This window comes from Oreochromis niloticus, linkage group LG22, assembly GCF_001858045.2.
Source record: "Oreochromis niloticus isolate F11D_XX linkage group LG22, O_niloticus_UMD_NMBU, whole genome shotgun sequence".
Classification (NCBI taxonomy): domain Eukaryota; kingdom Metazoa; phylum Chordata; class Actinopteri; order Cichliformes; family Cichlidae; genus Oreochromis; species Oreochromis niloticus.
In genome coordinates, this window is record NC_031985.2 from 17974747 (window position 1) to 17991411 (window position 16665).

General features: G+C 40.4%; 3 protein-coding genes across 4 annotated transcripts; all 3 read left to right on the forward strand.

Moving 5' to 3' along the window:
• Positions 1-95: 95 nt before the first annotated feature.
• On the forward strand, positions 96-3203 carry mterf1 (mitochondrial transcription termination factor 1). Of its 2 annotated transcripts, none has more exons than XM_003452466.4 (2): positions 96-176; positions 1666-3203. In XM_003452466.4, exon 2 carries the CDS (start codon positions 1697-1699, stop codon positions 2858-2860), a length of 1164 nt encoding a protein of 387 aa, XP_003452514.1. In that variant the 5' UTR covers positions 96-176; positions 1666-1696; the 3' UTR covers positions 2861-3203. The 2 variants fall into 2 exon arrangements, with proteins under 2 accessions (XP_003452514.1, XP_019206551.1); XM_019351006.2 differs by lacking the exon at positions 96-176 and adding an exon at positions 782-969.
• A 487-nt stretch (positions 3204-3690) lies between these two features.
• Positions 3691-11149, forward strand: dus3l (dihydrouridine synthase 3-like (S. cerevisiae)). The gene is made up of 16 exons (XM_005457273.4): positions 3691-3879; positions 4087-4177; positions 5469-5724; positions 5819-6167; positions 7021-7055; positions 7154-7246; positions 7404-7445; positions 7606-7758; positions 7876-7992; positions 8204-8269; positions 8611-8721; positions 8996-9092; positions 9287-9362; positions 10154-10342; positions 10619-10747; positions 10863-11149. The coding sequence occupies exons 2-16, from the start codon at positions 4101-4103 to the stop codon at positions 10933-10935; spliced, it is 1863 nt and encodes a 620-aa protein (XP_005457330.1). The 5' UTR covers positions 3691-3879; positions 4087-4100; the 3' UTR covers positions 10936-11149.
• Positions 11150-12111: 962 nt separating this feature from the next.
• LOC100691742 (zona pellucida sperm-binding protein 4) lies at positions 12112-15718 on the forward strand. Its single transcript, XM_005457274.4, has 12 exons — positions 12112-12313; positions 12619-12930; positions 13014-13129; positions 13210-13456; positions 13522-13644; positions 13730-13902; positions 14478-14575; positions 14711-14856; positions 14958-15135; positions 15211-15346; positions 15510-15584; positions 15654-15718. The coding sequence occupies exons 1-12, from the start codon at positions 12169-12171 to the stop codon at positions 15660-15662; spliced, it is 1758 nt and encodes a 585-aa protein (XP_005457331.1). The 5' UTR covers positions 12112-12168; the 3' UTR covers positions 15663-15718.
• Positions 15719-16665: the final 947 nt, after the last annotated feature.

Consider the following 16665-nt stretch of genomic DNA (forward strand, 5'->3'; position numbering starts at 1 on the left):
AAAACATGTTTCAGGAGATATGAGCTGGTGTTTGGCACAAACTCCACCACACCCGTTGTGTCGCTATCGTATTATTTTGTCATTTAACCTACAGCCAATAAATGTAACGAAGAAGAAAAATCTCGCGATAGTTCTTGGAATTCACGTTACCGGCATGGAAGAAATGTTGGCTTTTGGTATGATTTTAATACTTCTTAAAGCAGACTGGTACTTAAAGGGCTATTATTGATAAGATATTGTACACCGCTAAACAGAAACGACTGTGTGCTTTGGTTGGACTCTTCATTTAGTTATTCCCGGGCGAATAAATAAAAGCTCCTCTTTGTATTACTAACGTAAATAACTTTGCCAAAGTAACGTACGCATTATGTAGTAAATAACTCGTAAATGGCCAGTATAACGCAATTGACAACTAAGTTTAAGAATACTTGCTTGGAAAGTTTTTGTCACTGGTGTAAGCTTGGAGCTGTTACTGAAACTGAAGTAGCGGTACGTCAGAAAATCAGATTAGCAAAGAAAAAGGTTAATATACCAATGCCTTAATGGTTTCACTAAAGATTCATATATTTGTAAATTAACATATCCAAAAGTAAAACAATCAAATCTTACTAATAGCATCTGATAATAGATGTGCTTTTATTTAAGTAATACATCATTATATACCTCCTGATAACTCACCAGTTACCTGTCTGCATCTTTTTTGGACAAGTGGCTTTTCTTTTTGTTTCTTGTCTTTTCTTTAATTATATTAAAGGCTTTTTTTATATTTAGCAAAAGTCCTGTGAAAAACTTAAGTACACCCTTATTACTTCCATAGGAATTAAGAGGGTTAGTAGTAGCTAGGTGCTGCTTATCAAATGCATGATTGCATGAGTTTTTGGCAGTTTGCTGGTCTGGAGCATTCAGGTGTGTGTTAACACAATGCCGCAATTTTTCCAGGAGTGGATGTCCCAGCAAATTTACCCAAAGGTCAGTCTGAACAATTTTCAGAGAAAGTGTAAAAACCCAAGAGATACATCTGAGACTCTACAGGGCTTAATTAGCATGCTAAATGTTCTAGTTCATGACAAAACAATTAGAAAAAAGGATTGAACAAGTATGACTTGTTTGGAAGGCTTAGATGAGAAAGCCAAAAAGCATCAACAAACCACAATACTTCTGGAACGGTGTCCTTTCAACACAAATGTTCAGTGCACAGCTGTTTTGTAGCCAGGGAACATGCTCCCCTCGCAATAATTGAGTCAAACATGAATTCCTCTTGTTACTACCCGGCTCAAAAGCCGCAACATAAATATGGAGACTAATATCAGAATTTCACACAGAATAGGTTTTATTTTAAATTACATAATAAGTTGGCTAAAATAGCTGGTACCACTAAGACAAAGGCTAGTTAGCCTTTATGAAAGCTTGCCTCAGGTATGCCTTTATCCACACCTGACGAGGTTTGGTCAATTAGGAACAGCTGAACGCTCTTGCACTGCCATTGCAAAGAGATTAGGGGCTGCTGAGGGGCATAACACCTCTGTATACCAAAGTATTCAAGTGCCCAGTATGAGGTCATCTCTCTGAAAGCTAAACTTCGGCCCGAATTGGGTCATGCTGCAGGACAATGATCTCAAGTACAGCATATATTAACATGTCTGTTTTTTCTTGTCTGAATTGCAGTGATGTTTCAGTGTAGCCCTCCTCAATAAAAATGGCAGCAGTTCCTGGAGTGAGAGCCCTCCTCACTGTGCAGCGATCGGTGACACTGCAGCCCAGCTTTTTTGGCTTCATTCCAATACATTTTGCATCAGCCTGCTTCCCCAGAAGGCTTTACAGTACTTCGACAGGAAGTACTGAAACAAAGCTGCCGGTAAACCCGGAGAATGAATCTCTGCTCGAGAACTTGAACCTCATGGGAGTTGACGTGAGGATGGCACGCCAGCGTCAGCCTGGGGTGCTTCGTAAAACCTTCACTAATGAGCACGGCCTCGCTCAGTTCCTGCAAGGAAAAGGTGCCAGCCGCAAAGTCATTGCTAGCATAATATCCCGTTATCCCCGAGCCATCACTCGCTCCATTGAACACTTGGAACAACGCTGGCAGCTGTGGAGAAACATCTTCCAGACGGACGCAGAAATCGTAAGCATCCTGGATCGCTCACCTGAGTCGTTTTTCCGCTCCAGTGATAACGACAACTTGGAGAAGAACATAGATTATCTGGTCTCACTGGGACTAAATGCCAAAGACCTCCACCGGCTGCTGACCACAGCACCGCGGACTTTCTCCAACAGCTTAGAGCTAAACAAGCAAATGGTGGAGTTTCTGGAAGATATCTGCACAGAGCTCGGTGGAAGTAACCCAGAGCAGTTTGCAAAAATGGTCATAACAAGAAATCTTTACATTCTAATCAGAAGCACTAAGAGAGTCAAGACAAACATCGACAACCTGAAAGCATCTCTTAAGTTGAGTGATTCAGAACTGCTGGCTCTTCTTCAAGGCCACGGGGCAGAAATTTTGGACCTTTCCAATGAGTACCTGAAAAAGAATTTCAACAGCCTGGAGCAGAAGATGACCGCACTTGGCTGTCGGAAAGCTGATGTTAAAAAACTGATCATCAACTATCCGATGATTCTCTACATTGGGCCTGACACTCTGAGCTCTAAACTAGACTGTCTTCTAAAAGGAGGAATAACAATGAAGCAGATACTGGAAAAGCCCAAAGTTTTGGACTACAGCACACAAAACATTACAGGGCGACTAGAGGAACTGAGAAGGGTGGGCTATGACTTCCAGAAGAATGGCATCAACATCCTCGATTCAAGTCGAAAGCGGTTTGCCGCAAAGATAGAAAAACTTTCTGCCTCACCAGAAGAGTGAGTGTAGCTTGCTGCCTGTCAGACAGTGTTGGCTGATACTTTTTCATCTTTTTGATGTAAGAATGAACAGATTTCATGTTCAGAGATGGTATGATTGAGCTCTTTTAATAACCCAAATTTAATTTCAGCATTGAAATCTAAACATTGTGCCTGTGATATTCTTCTAGTCTCACAAAAGTAATTAAAGCAGTAAAAATCATAAATTGAAGGTCTGGGGACATTTGAAGCTAATGAGTAAAAGGAAATTGTCAGTGGATTACCTCCTTATGTAATGTTTCAGGTGTTTTAATCCATCAATACATAAATATGCTGTCTTGAAATAAAAAAAAATGCAAAAGGTGAAATACATTTGACTAAATGTTTCATTCACAGGTACAGTTATGGAATGACTGATGTGATGTTTGTTTTTAAGCACTAAAGAAGACTTTGGCCATTTTAAAACCAACACATGGTAAGAGTGATTAAGAAAATGGGTTATTCTTTTAGTCAAATGACTGGAGCAAAGACCTCCATTTAGCTCTCAAATGGTTCAGTCATAACAAAAGGAAAGAGAACTGCACAAAATAACAAAATTGGATATAAATAGATACATTATTGAATAAGGTTAAAGAATAAAAATAATACGGTCTACAATAGTCAGTTAAACTAAAAAGCGAGGGCCTTGTGAACCAGCTGCCGCGACAGACTTGACCAAACTGACAAAGACTAACGATAAAGAAATTTCATGTATATTTTTAGTTTGTTTTACTTAGTCACACTCCAGCCCAGTGGGTGAATCTGAGTGCTGGATTTCAAATGCAATGAGAAAGATTTGCGAGCGGTTCGCGGAACCAATGTTGAGCAGCAAGTTTACCACGGACGTAGCTAAGGAGCTGCACAACGGTTTCCTCGCGATTCTGGGTTGTGCATGTCCTGTTGTAGAAAAGAAACAGGAACTTTTGACTTGATTTCTACGTGCTATACATCAGTTGTCTTTTAATTTCACGGTTGAAGCAAGGCGGCTGTCTACTCGGTATATCGGTAAGTGGTCTAACTCAGCTACAAGAGGAAGATAACTGGTGGAAGTGTAAGGTTAAATATGGAGACCAGAGAAAAGCAGGCAAGCTGATTATGATAAGAAGGCACGACCTGAACTGGTTGACTGTGTGCATAACGTATCCTAGCGTAGGATTGGGAGCTGAATGGTCCTGTGAAGTGTTTAATTAGAAAGGTGTTAAAATGTTGCAGGAAGAGAGACTGTGATGGAAACAGCGGAGGAGGTGAACGTTTCGAAGGGGGCAGACGTGGCTGCAAAGGGTGAAGCTGCTATCAAATCAGAGTAAGTTACCGCTAATAACTAAGAAAACTGTGGAAATCGCAGTCACAAAATCAAGTGCTAGCCAGACAAAGTGTGTGTGTGTGTGTGTGTGTGTGTGTGTGTGTGTGTATGTATGTGTGTATGTATGTATGTGTGTATGTATGTGTGTGTATAGTTGTAGCACATCACACCATGCTGCCTCCTGTTCTCATTCTCAAAGATGACAATCTTCACTTAACCCTTTAAATCCTGAACCGTTAAAAAATTACCAGGAAGTTAAATAGAAAAAACTGAGTCTTTATTGAGCTTTCTTAAATTAACTAAATATTAATAATTCAATAGTATACCAGATGTACAAGTGATGGGGAATAAAATGCAAAGGCAACCAAAATTTATGAACCTAAGAGCCAGTAAAGCCTACAATGTCAGTAAAAGTCATTGTCTCAGGTCAAAAACAGGTAATAATATTCTGACAAAACATGTTCAGCCTGGCGTAGCTTGAAGTAACTCCCTCCTGGTTATTTAAAATAGCCTTAAAAGCATTTAGTGAGAGCAGCACCTTAAAGTTTATATGTTTTTGCAGCAGATTTCAGGAGAGGGGAGCTGCAAATTAGAACAATCTTTCTCCAAATTCAGCGTGAACTTTCAAAAGAGACAGACAGCCATGAGTCAGGGCACTGAAGATAACGCCAGATTTTTATGATGAATGTAAGCCGGTAAGTAAGATTGGCGCAAGCATAGCTGAATAAATAACCATGTGTTTGAGTCTATGAAAGAACAAAGCAGACCATCTGACCTGAGCAAACAGCACAAGCAAGGCACGTGACTATAAGGAGGCTGTCTACATCTGAACTTGTTAAGATGTTCATGTGAATTTATGTGAAAAACTGTAGAAATTGTCTACAAGAGATAATAACTCATTTACACAACATAGAAATATGACACTGTAGGGGTGAAACAGGGGCTTTTCCGGTGGGGAGAGGCCGCTTTCCCCCCCGGTGGTGTAGTAAGGACTTACTGCCTTTATTTTCAGCCTTCCTGCTGCTTTGTCTGATGAAGCAAAGAGTGCTACACTGTCAGCAAAAAGGCTGCTAAAGGCCCTCAACTCTTTGCTTTCAGTGTTTATATAACCCTTGCTTCAGTGCTACAGGGTCTTACTAGTTTAGCATAATTTACTGCCATTACGCTCTTTTTTTTCCCCCAGTGTGAATATAGTTCATACTAAAATGCTTTAGTGACACACAGACTGTTTTTACACATAATTTAAAACAAAATTTATCAGGAGGATTCTTTCATCTTCTTATGTTTGCAGATTCCTTACAACCAAAGACAAGTTTCATGGGTTGTTAGACTCTGAGTCGCAGGGCTCAAAAAGAGAGAAAGCCAGTGAAAGTGACACAGTTGATGATTCAAAGGAGACTTCTTTGGAGGAACCTGAACCTAAAAGGCTGAAACAAAATTTTGAGGGTAGACCAGATGGCAAGCGTCTTCGGGGACAGAATAAGTCAAGGCCGCACACAAAGCCCACAGCCTACGATGAAAAACGACTTTGTCACTCAATCATTCAGGTATGAAGCTCTGACTCTGCATTCAAAAAGGCTCTGTGCAATACATTTTGATCCATATAGTTATTTTTGTGACTTTTTCCCCCCATAAATTTAGAACAAAGAATGCCCCTTTGGAGCAAAGTGCTTCTTTGACCATGACATTGTCAAGTATATGGACTCTAAGCCTCCCGATATCGGGGAGACCTGTCACATCTACGAAACATTTGGAAAATGTGCCTACGGTTTGTCCTGCCGCTTCGCCAAGGCCCACACTACGCCTGACTTCAAATCTATGGAGAAGGCCGATCTGGTCAAGGTGTATGAAGGCAGGACTATGGTGAAGAACAACATGAGTAAGGAGCTCCAGGGTCGCCTGAGGAAGCGATCGGTGTCCTTCGAAAAGTCAGAAAAGTACCTGAAAACACTCTCAGACAACAAAGATAAAGGAGCACAGCAAGGCAACGGTAAGACGAGTGAAAAGGCTTTTATAAAGAATGCTGCCATCACAAATTTTACTCATGCTTTGTAGGAAGAAAAAGATCCTGAGTATCCCACTAAAGCCTCTTTTTCACTAGTACCCACTTGCCTTGGCTTGGCTCGACACGGTTTTGGTCGTTTTCCATTACAATTGAGTAACATCTATTGGTTGTTATAGCAACACAGCCAAAAGTCCAGTGATTTTTATCTTGTGATTTTCTATTTTTGTGAAGGGGATGTTCTCATGATTCATCAAGTGTCACCATTGATTGGCTTATTGGTGGTATGCAAACTGTTGATGTCACATTTTCAGATCAGCTTGCTTGAAACCCCAGCCGAGTACGTACTAAAAGTATCCAGTACCAGGTATTACCACCTAATGGAAAACCCAAAAAACTTTATGGAGCCTTTTAGCCGAGTAGGTACTAATGGAGAAGAATTTAGAATAACACTGGTAAATAGCAGTTTACTTATTTTCCGATATACTGAGTAAACAGCCCATTACCCATAAGGCAACCTGGCTGCCATCAGGACCCACAAAGGCTGAAAGCATCTTTTTTCACTGATGCATTAGTATGCCACAAACTGATTTAACTGTGTAAAATCTGTGGAGTTAAGCTTCAAGAGCTGCTGTTTCTTAAAATAAAATTATCCTTAACTTTGACCAGCTCACCCAGTTTTAGCAGATTAAATACACTCCTATTCTATTTCTTTTAATCTGCACATGTGTTGACCTGTTGCTACATACTCATACATGCATTATCTATTCTAGTGTAGCTTAATTTGTTCCTTTGTCTCACTCATGGGATCTATGTGCATCTGAATTTTCTGCTGATCCAGCTGGAGAAAACCAGCCTGTTTCTACTGAAGTACAGGTAACCTTTTCTACTAACAGCATTCCCTCTTACTGAACACTCTGTCATTGAGCCTTGTGTTTATTGCGTGTGTTTTTCATGTTTCTGACTAACTGTAGACCAGCTCAGATAAACAGCCTGCTCCAGTGAAGACCGTCGGCCCGTTGACTGATGCCGATGTCATCAAGCTGCGCCCGTGTGAAAAGAAGCAGGTATATCTCTTCCAGTCGCTTTTTTAAACAAGATGTTTTACTAAACTGTTCTAATCAGCAGACATCTGATACTCATATATATTTAGGGAATATTTACACGATTTAAATTACAGTCAGCTTGTGTTGCTTAATTCCTCTTTTTGCCTCTGTTTTTAAGGTGGATTTTCAAGACAAGCTCTATCTCGCCCCTCTAACGACTGTAAGTACCATCACACTGAAATCAGTATTGGAGTTAGTAGTAGTTGTGTTTTTTAATGTATTTCTATCTTTAAATCCAGGAATGTAGCAAGTGCAATTAAATAATAACCTGTAAATGAGGTCTGGATCTGATAAAGCAAGTATTTCTTTAATTTCCTCAGTGTGGAAATCTGCCTTTCCGTCGCGTGTGTAAGCGCTTTGGTGCAGACATCACATGTGGGGAGATGGCCATGTGCACAAACCTGCTGCAGGGGCACCAGTCCGAGTGGGCCCTCCTGAGGAGACACGAAAGTGAAGATGTGTTCGGTATCCAGGTGATGTTTAAAATCTTCTGAAGGATTCAGTCCTATAGAGGCAGTTGTTGGTAAGATGTCTAGATTTGTGTGAGAGTGCAAGTACTTTGATTTTTAAAGCCTGAATTGTGTCTCTAGTTGGAGGGCAGTTTCCCTGACACAATGACGAGGTGTGCAGAGCTCATCAACAACAACACTGAAGTTGATTTTGTGGACATCAACTCTGGGTGTCCCATTGATCTCGTATACAACAAGGTAAATTAACTTGCCCCTCCCCCAATGCTCAGACCGTGACTTTTTTTCTTTCATTTCCTAATAGACAACTTGAGACTTCCTATTTTGTAATCAGATGCATTTTGTGTGTTTATACTACAGCACAAAGAGCACAGATACCAGCATTTGAGAGGAAATGTTAGACATTAATATGACAGTCACTGACAGATGGCCTTTGTTTTTTTCCCATCAGGGTGGAGGCTGCGGCTTGATGACACGTACCAGAAAATTTGAACGAATAGTCAAAGGAATGAATTATGTAAGTATGAATTTTTGCCTATTGTTGCTCTTGTGGATCATTCCAAAGTTACAGTTCAGTTAAATTTTATTTATATAGCACCCTATCACAAAAAACAGTTGTCTCAAGGTGCTTTATATTTTAAGCACAGTATTTGAGAGAAAACCCCAGTTTCCCATCGAAAAGCATTTGGCAACAGTGGGAAGAAAAAACTCAATTTTAACAAGTAGAAACCTTTATTAGAACCTGGCTCAGGGAAGGGCAGCCATCTGCTGTAACTGTTTCAGGGTGAGGGGAAGAAGACAGGATAAAAGACACAGCCTTTAGTTAAAGGCTGAATGACAATATTTTTCTCCGTGTAGGTCCTTGATGTCCCTCTAACAGTCAAGATCCGCACCGGTGTTCAGGAAAAGTCTAACATAGCACACAAGCTCATCCCAGAGATGAAGAATTGGGGCGTCTCAATGATTACAGTAAGTAAAGGAGGAGCCTGTTTGAGCAATGTGAAATCGTCCCTGTGCCATAAATCAACATGATAAAAAGGAAATTTAATTTCTAGGTTTACAGAGTTGCCAGATGTAGCTGTAAGCATCCAAGTAAAATTAATTCTGAATCGGTATCATTTATGTAAATGTAAATGTCCTATGGTGACGATTCATTCTCGAGATGTTATTCTGTTCAGTGATGTATAACATGTTTAACTACTCCTCTCCTATTAAAATCATTGACGCTGTGTTTTTCCTACAGTTGCATGGCAGATCCAGAGAGCAGAGATACACAAAGTTAGCCGATTGGGACTATATCACAACATGTGCAAAGCTGGCTAGCCCCATCCCACTTTTTGGTATGTGGATTTGTAAAGGTTACACAAAAAAGTCAAAAGACAAAAAAAAGCCTCCTGATGTTTAAACAGTTTCATGCATTTAGTTTGGCGTTCTTTAGGTTGTAAAACCTTGCACAGAATGCAGTGTATTGCTTTTATTGTACATGTTTTTATGGTACATATTAATGACAGGTGATTTGGTTTTATTTTTCTAGGTAACGGAGACATTTTGTCCTATGAGGATGCAATGAAAGCGAAAGAGACTGGAGTTTCTGGGATTATGATTGCAAGGTTAGTGTCATTTCCTTGCAGCGTAAACAAAATGGTTGAAATGCCTTAAAACAGATAAGATGACATTGGAACTGATATGGTCTGCAAAGGTTCAAAGGATGGATCAAAGGTTTAGAATTAGGTATAAACAACATGGATTCATCCCGGGTTGTATCTGTGGTTCAGGCTGTTGGTGTAATGATGTGGGGGATATTTTCTTGGCACACTTTAGGGTTGTGGAACCAACTAAGCATCATTTACTGCCACAACCTAACAATGACTTCACAGTAACTCCACAGTCATCAGATCTCATTCCAACACAGCAGCTTCGGGATGTGTTGGAACACGAGAGTCACATCATGGATGTGCAGCTGACAAATCTACAACAACTGTGTGATGCTGTCATGCCAGTATGGACCAAAATCTCTGATGAATGTTTCTAGTACCTTGTTGAATCTATGCCACAAAGATTTAAGGCAGTTCTTAAGGCAAAATGGGGTCCAATCCAGTACTGGCAAGGTGTAACTAATGAAATGGCCATGAGTGTATTTTGCCTCAGTGAAACCAAGAATCTTTTTAAGTTGTTTTAAAACCCAGCAGCAAATTTGTCTGAGCTCTTAAGGCTAATATGTTGGTGCCTTTTTCCATGTATAATTTTCAGTTGAAGTGTGGAAACATTGTTTCTCAGAGGAAAATACAAACAAAACACTGACCACAAATTACTCCATAGGATGGAAGATCCTTATACATTATTTATTTATTTATTTATGTATGTATTTAATTATTTCCTTTTCGGGGTTTGCTCTCTATAGGGGTGCTCTCATTAAGCCCTGGATCTTCACTGAAATCAAGGAGAGCCGACACTGGGACATTTCGTCCAGTGAGCGACTGGACATCCTAAAGGACTTCAGCAACTTTGGCCTGGAGCACTGGGGCTCCGACACTCGGGGCGTGGAGAGGACACGCACCTTCTTGCTTGAGTGGCTCTCCTTCTTGTGCCGGTGGGCTACAACACATTTCAGAAATTTTGCATTTCGTTCTTCTGTGAGCAATTCGATTCATATATTCTGTGCAATTAAGCTGTTTTAATATAATTTTAGGGTAGCAGACTTATTTGTGGTCCTTTCCCATTAGTTTATGAGAATGAGGACATTTAATAGCTGAAAATGTGTGATAGACTATGTTGCATTCCGCTTTCAGTCATCTGACTCTCGCTGTTAAGTTTTCCTGTTTGCTGTGGTAAACATTGCTTTCCTTCTCCCTCCATCTGTTCTCAGATATATTCCAGTGGGCCTGTTGGAGCGAGTGCCTCAGAAGATCAATGAGAGACCTCCGTACTACATGGGCAGGAACTATTTGGAGACACTGATGGCCAGTCAGAACGTGGAGGACTGGATCAGGATAAGGTGAGTACAAACATGCCTATTTTCTCCAATTACATTTCAAGATTGCACAAAATTAAGATTTAAAAAGCGCAAAATGTAATAATGAGTGTCTTATGAAATGTTTTCCACTTTCTAGTGAAATGCTGCTTGGACCCGTACCCAAGAATTTTGAATTCTTGCCTAAGCATAAAGCCAACTCCTATAAGTGATTCTTTTTTTGTTCAACTATTAAAATCATCAAGATTTGTGGGTTTTTTCTTCTTTTTTCTAAATTGTTCAAGAGATCAAGCTCAAAGAGAGAAGATATTTTATGTTTTAAGTGATAAAGACTCTAGAATAGCCTGTTTATTTGACCTGTCTTGCATTAGAAACATACATCGGTTTTCATGCAATTGAGTGCAAATAAATGTTTTGCAACAGCAAGATGTTTGTGTCATTTTATTGTTCTATTGAAGTAAATTGTTTGATTTATTTGACCTTATTAAACAAACAAATACTGAACAGAGATCATCTGTCTGCATGAATTTTGTAAATATGTTTTGAAGTTCTATATTACCCTGGGTAAGCCCAGTGATGATTCACTATGTAAAGTCTTTTTTGTTTGGAAATATTTTGCTAAAATATGCAACAATAAAAAATAAAACAAAGAAAAGCTATAACAGAAACTGAGCAAGAAGTGATAAATGATGTGATTTTAAAAAGGCAAATAAAGAGGTTTTAAGGGAAGCTCGTTTTCTTCACCGGAAAAGTCAGACTTTTGGATTATTATCTTAAATTTGAGGTTTCAGTAAGAAAGTTGAGATTTTGAGATATTAACCCAACATTTGCATTTGGACTTTGCAGTTTTCTTCCACAAGCTTTTTGATCATCTCAGACACAAATATTGTCATAGGCGGAAAAGAAACCACTTTCTTCCCCGTTTCCTTATATATATAAATAGAAGCTACATTTTTTTAGTAATTAAAAATATTTTGTAAGTCCAATTTTCTTGACTCCTTTAGTGCAGAGGTCATTTGATCTTTCTCAGCGCCCCCAACTAGTCCAGCTAGTCCACTTCTTAAAGATGCCTGCGCCAAATTAAAACGAAAATAAATGTCAATCTAGAAAGATAAATTGTGTTTTTGTTTACATCTAAGGTCTATGGCCAGCACAGAGAAACTTTAAGTGATTTAAAGATTTGTCATAGTTTCTAAAAAGAAATTGTCATACCCTATATAATAAAATATTGGTCAGTTTAATGTAAACTAAATGAATAGTAATTAAGGTTAAAAATAAATAAATAAACAGGCGAGTTTCCTTCCTGCCTGTTTATTTATCCTTCCCGCCTGTAACGGGGCAGCAGGTGAAAAATCAGCAGCAGTCAGGTGCAATCAATTAAGCTGGAACCAGTACTTGTAGCGGGGCGCGAGGCTTTCTGCAGCTGCATGAGAGCTTTCGCATGAATGGCTGGGTGCAGGCTTGAGCTGCTGTTAGTCCTGACTTGGACTCTGCTGCTGGTGTCCGTCCAGGGGTGGGAGCGCATAAATGAAACTCAGCTTCGCAGTTTGTATGAGCCCGGAGAGAGGGGCGAACCACATGACCCTACAGGTAAACGGCAGGGAGACGGTTTAGGCAGGTGTATTTGTTAGGATTGTAGTTAACTCGATGCTTTTTTTGCGGTTGGATTATTCCAGGCGTTCTGAAGCTGAATGAACAGTAAACCACTGTTTTGTCACTTTCGACTTGTGGCTTCTAACAGCTTGTTGGCTGACGGCTAATGGTGACAACCTACGATATAGATTTGAGAGGAATGAACATCAGGCTTATTACGCTACGCTTCTAGCTTTTCCTCCCCATATGAATGGGGTTTTGACATTGTCATCAGTGACCTAACAACGACCTCTGTTGTCCAGATTACAGTAGTGGCCTTGACCAGGGTGAAGCTAAAATTCTTGAAGATGTGGTCCTTGAAGCCGAAGGTGTTGCCAGCAGTGAAAACTTTGATGCCGATGTTGACTATGATGACTTGGACATAGATGATTCTAGACCCACGCACTATGGTGGTGGTGTGGACCATGGGGTCAAGGTAAAATTTGAAGATGAGCCTCCAAGGAGCTGGCCAGGCAGTTGTAATCCAACTGCTTCTGATCTAGAAGTTGTTTGCAGTGAAAGTGGCTTCCAAATTACTCTGCCAACAGGACCTTTGAGTGAGGTCAAGGTGTTTGGTATGTACTTGGATTAGATTTTTAGATTTGTAATAGTTTGAATTGCTCGAGCTGATAAAACCTTGGCATGTACTTTTCTCCAGGCTCTGGGGACAGTCTGCTGCCCATTGTTGGTGCTCCAGAAAACTGTGGTTATGAAGTGGATCCGCTGAAGAACACCTTAACTGTACCCTTCAATGGATGCAACGTGGAGCGGCATGTAAGTTGCTTAAGAGTTTCTCCCTTGACTGTTTTGCTTAACAGGAAATCATTAAACTTCATTTTACAATTTTATTATAGGCCAATGGCTTCAGTCTGCAGCTCTTGTACACCGATACACTTGGTCAGAAACGAGTATCGACCACATCTTGCAACAAGTTTGATCCAGACATGTTGCCACGTTCAGGTGGTGGGCCTTTGATGTGTGTTAAACTGGTCAGAGATCCAGAAGCACTGGTTCCACCAGCAATGATACCAGTTCCTCCTGTACCACAACCAGGATTGCCCCAACCAGCATTCCCTCAACCATCACCAACATTAAGACAAAGTGAGTGGTTTGTAGAAGATGCTTTGACATTATTCAGATGACATTGTTTTTTTTCCCTCATTCAGATTGCGGCATCCCTGTGGGAGAGCAGGTGAGATGTGGTCATTATGGAATATCTATCTCAGAATGTCAGGCCATGGGCTGTTGTGTGAATTTGCTAGCATCTGTCTGCTACTACCCACTTGAAGGTAAGGATGGTTTTTGACAGATGGTATAAATGTTGAAGTTTTACGGTTTAAAACTTCAAGTAGCTTTTTTCTGTCCTTCCTGTAGAGTGCACAGTTGATCAACATTTTGTATTTGCCATTCGGTACAATTCTGCATCCATCCCTGTGGATCCTACCAGACTGATTGTTCCTGGAAATCCAGAGTGTAAACCAGCCATTGTTAACAACCGGGTTGCCATCTTTAAGTTCAAAGTTACAGAATGTGGAACCCATTCTTACGTAAGTTACCCCTCTCTTTACAGTGTAATTTCAATACATCAAGCAAAGTTGTTACTTGGCAAACTTTGTAGGAATGCTTTGACTTTGGACGCAACCTGGTATATGTCCAAATCTGGAATAAGAATGCTTTGGTGGTTGACTTGGAGACTTTAGTATCTGCTACTGCAGGATTAATTTTAATGAGGGGTCATGACCAGCATCACCCTGATTTGCCACTGCAACAGCCTACACGCAATGGAGAAATGCTGGGATAACAAAGGGTGCAGATGGATGCCAGGATGGGGTCTAAATGGCAGGCAGCCGCACAGGGGGCAGTACTGCTGACAGATTGGGGGTTTATGTAGTTTAAACTGGAAGGATGTCTCTAGTATGACATGTCTGAAGCTTGTTGACTGTCTGAACTCGTCCAGTTGATCCCATCTGTCAGAATCAACTTTTAATCTAAACTGTCACTGGTATGAGGTTCTCCTAAAAGGTGCAAAGGTTTTGAGACACTTAGCTTTTAACGTGATGGCTTGTATTCTTGTAAATTGCACCTCAGCAAGTAAATCATCCAATATGACTTGTGTTGACAGGATGTTGGTGAGGTGACGATATACCTGGCTGAAGTGCAGAGTATTGTTCACGCTCTCAATCTAAAGTATGGTGTCATCACAAGAACTGATCCACTCAGGTTAGTGGCTTGCCCTATATTTTAATATGCAAACCAAAATCTAACATGCTATGAGGGGCAGGGGCACATGGTGAGCAGTATGCTGTGTTCCAGACTGGCACATGGTATATTAATGGCTTATTTGATCTCTTTTAGATTCCTGATTGAGTGCCGCTATAACAAATGGGGCACTGCTCAGTCAATGGCTAGTGTTGGCTACATGGTGAAGACCCCACCTTCCAGTATGCCTTCTTCAGTCATCTCCAACAGTTTATATGGTGTCGAGTTGAGAATTGCTAAAGGTTGGGTATTGCATCGTCTTTCCAACAAACTACAGTAAGCAGGCTTGACAAACACTGCTGGTGTGAAAACTGACTAAATGCCTTCTGTTAAATCCCAACAGATGAGACTTATTCAAGTTTCTATGACCATCACCATCAGCCCTTGCGGCTGCTCCTTGGCCGCCCTGTGTATCTTGAGTTGCGCCTCAGCTCTCCTAACGCAGATGCAATAATTCTTGTGAATTACTGCCTGGCATATCCTCGTTCTGCAAAAAATGCTCTGGTGCTAATCTATGAAGGGTAAGCACGACCATCAACCTTTTAGAGCTTGAAGGTTGGCTTGAACTACTGACCGCAAGTTATGCTTGTCTGCAGGTGTGCCAATCCTCATGATCCACATGTGTCCATACTTAAAGTCAGCAATGTTCCTGGAGTGAATCATGAAAAACGCTTTATAGTGAGTGCCTTCCAGTTCATGGATCAAAGGACAAACAAGTACCTAAATGAAGAGGTGAGTTGGAGAAGTTGATGCTGGAACAGTTCCTAATTTACGTGTTAACAAACTATGGTTGTCTGGGTTCTAAGCAGAAAAGAAATGTTTTTAAAGTAAATGTTTGCCTTGGATGCTGAAAGATTAACTTTGTTTTACTCACATGGTGTTCATTCCCTGCCAGATTTATTTCATGTGCTCTGCAGAAGTTTGTCTGCCAGCAGAAAAGAGATGTGATGAGCGCTGCTTTGATGGGAGGGTGAGTCTCTAAATCTTGGTGATAATTTGCAACTTGTTTAATGGTCTAATCAAATTCCTTTTCTTCCAGGTTCAATAAGGATTTGATCTGGAAACATTGATTTAACTAAGAAAATAAAGCCTTTTTATTCACTATGCATGTGTCTTGTTATCTTTAAGAACTGCAAGGTATAACTAGTGTAGAATGCTTGGTGTGGGCCTCAGGGCATTTCAGATCCACACACTGAATTGTTATTTATTGAACTTATCAAGCACTAAAACACAATTCAGTGATCATCCCTCAAAGACTGCAGTACATGCTATACAATGGAAACATTGAGCAAACAGATGAAATATTGTGTCTAGGTAAAATGATGACCATAAGTTTAGGGCAATTTCAAGTAATTCAGGCTTTCAAGTATAGTTTGCCATCGTACTGCATCATGTACTCAAAGGGAACGTGGGTCTGTCCTGGGGCCTCATTCCAGTGGGATGTGCTTGAAATGCCTGAGCTGATTCTTTTAGTCATGGAGTAGTGGGTCTGAGCCCCCCACTGATGGGTGAACCCATCAGACTCTGAGATGAAGACAAACTTTGGCCAAACTTGTAAAAAGCAGAGTGTGGAGGAAGAGCTGTAAAGGCAGTGTGACCTTGGTTGATTAGCACTTAAATGTGATTTGATCACATTTCACACAGTGAAATGTGAAGCTGCACCAGTGTTGGCCTGTTGCTGTCGATTCCTCAGATTCTCATTGTGCCTGACTGCACAGCCATATTGATCACACAACCTGAAAATCATCTTGCAATCAAAATAAATACTTGATACAATGCCTTATGGTCATTGCTTCAGCTGTCAGTTTAAGACTTTTTTTTTTTCTTTTTTTTTTTTCAAAAAGTACAAGTAATTTTAATTGTCTTTATAGATGTATACCTGGCAGACCCTTTTGATAATTCATTGGTGACATCCAAGTGGTCCCACAAATCTAAAGGAATCTGGCTTTTATCACTGTAGCCTCCGCTTTTCCCCCAGTGGTTGATGTTGGTTTCATAACACAATTTTAAAAGCTTCCCCTCTTTTGGCCTGTCATTTGCATGAGGCGGCT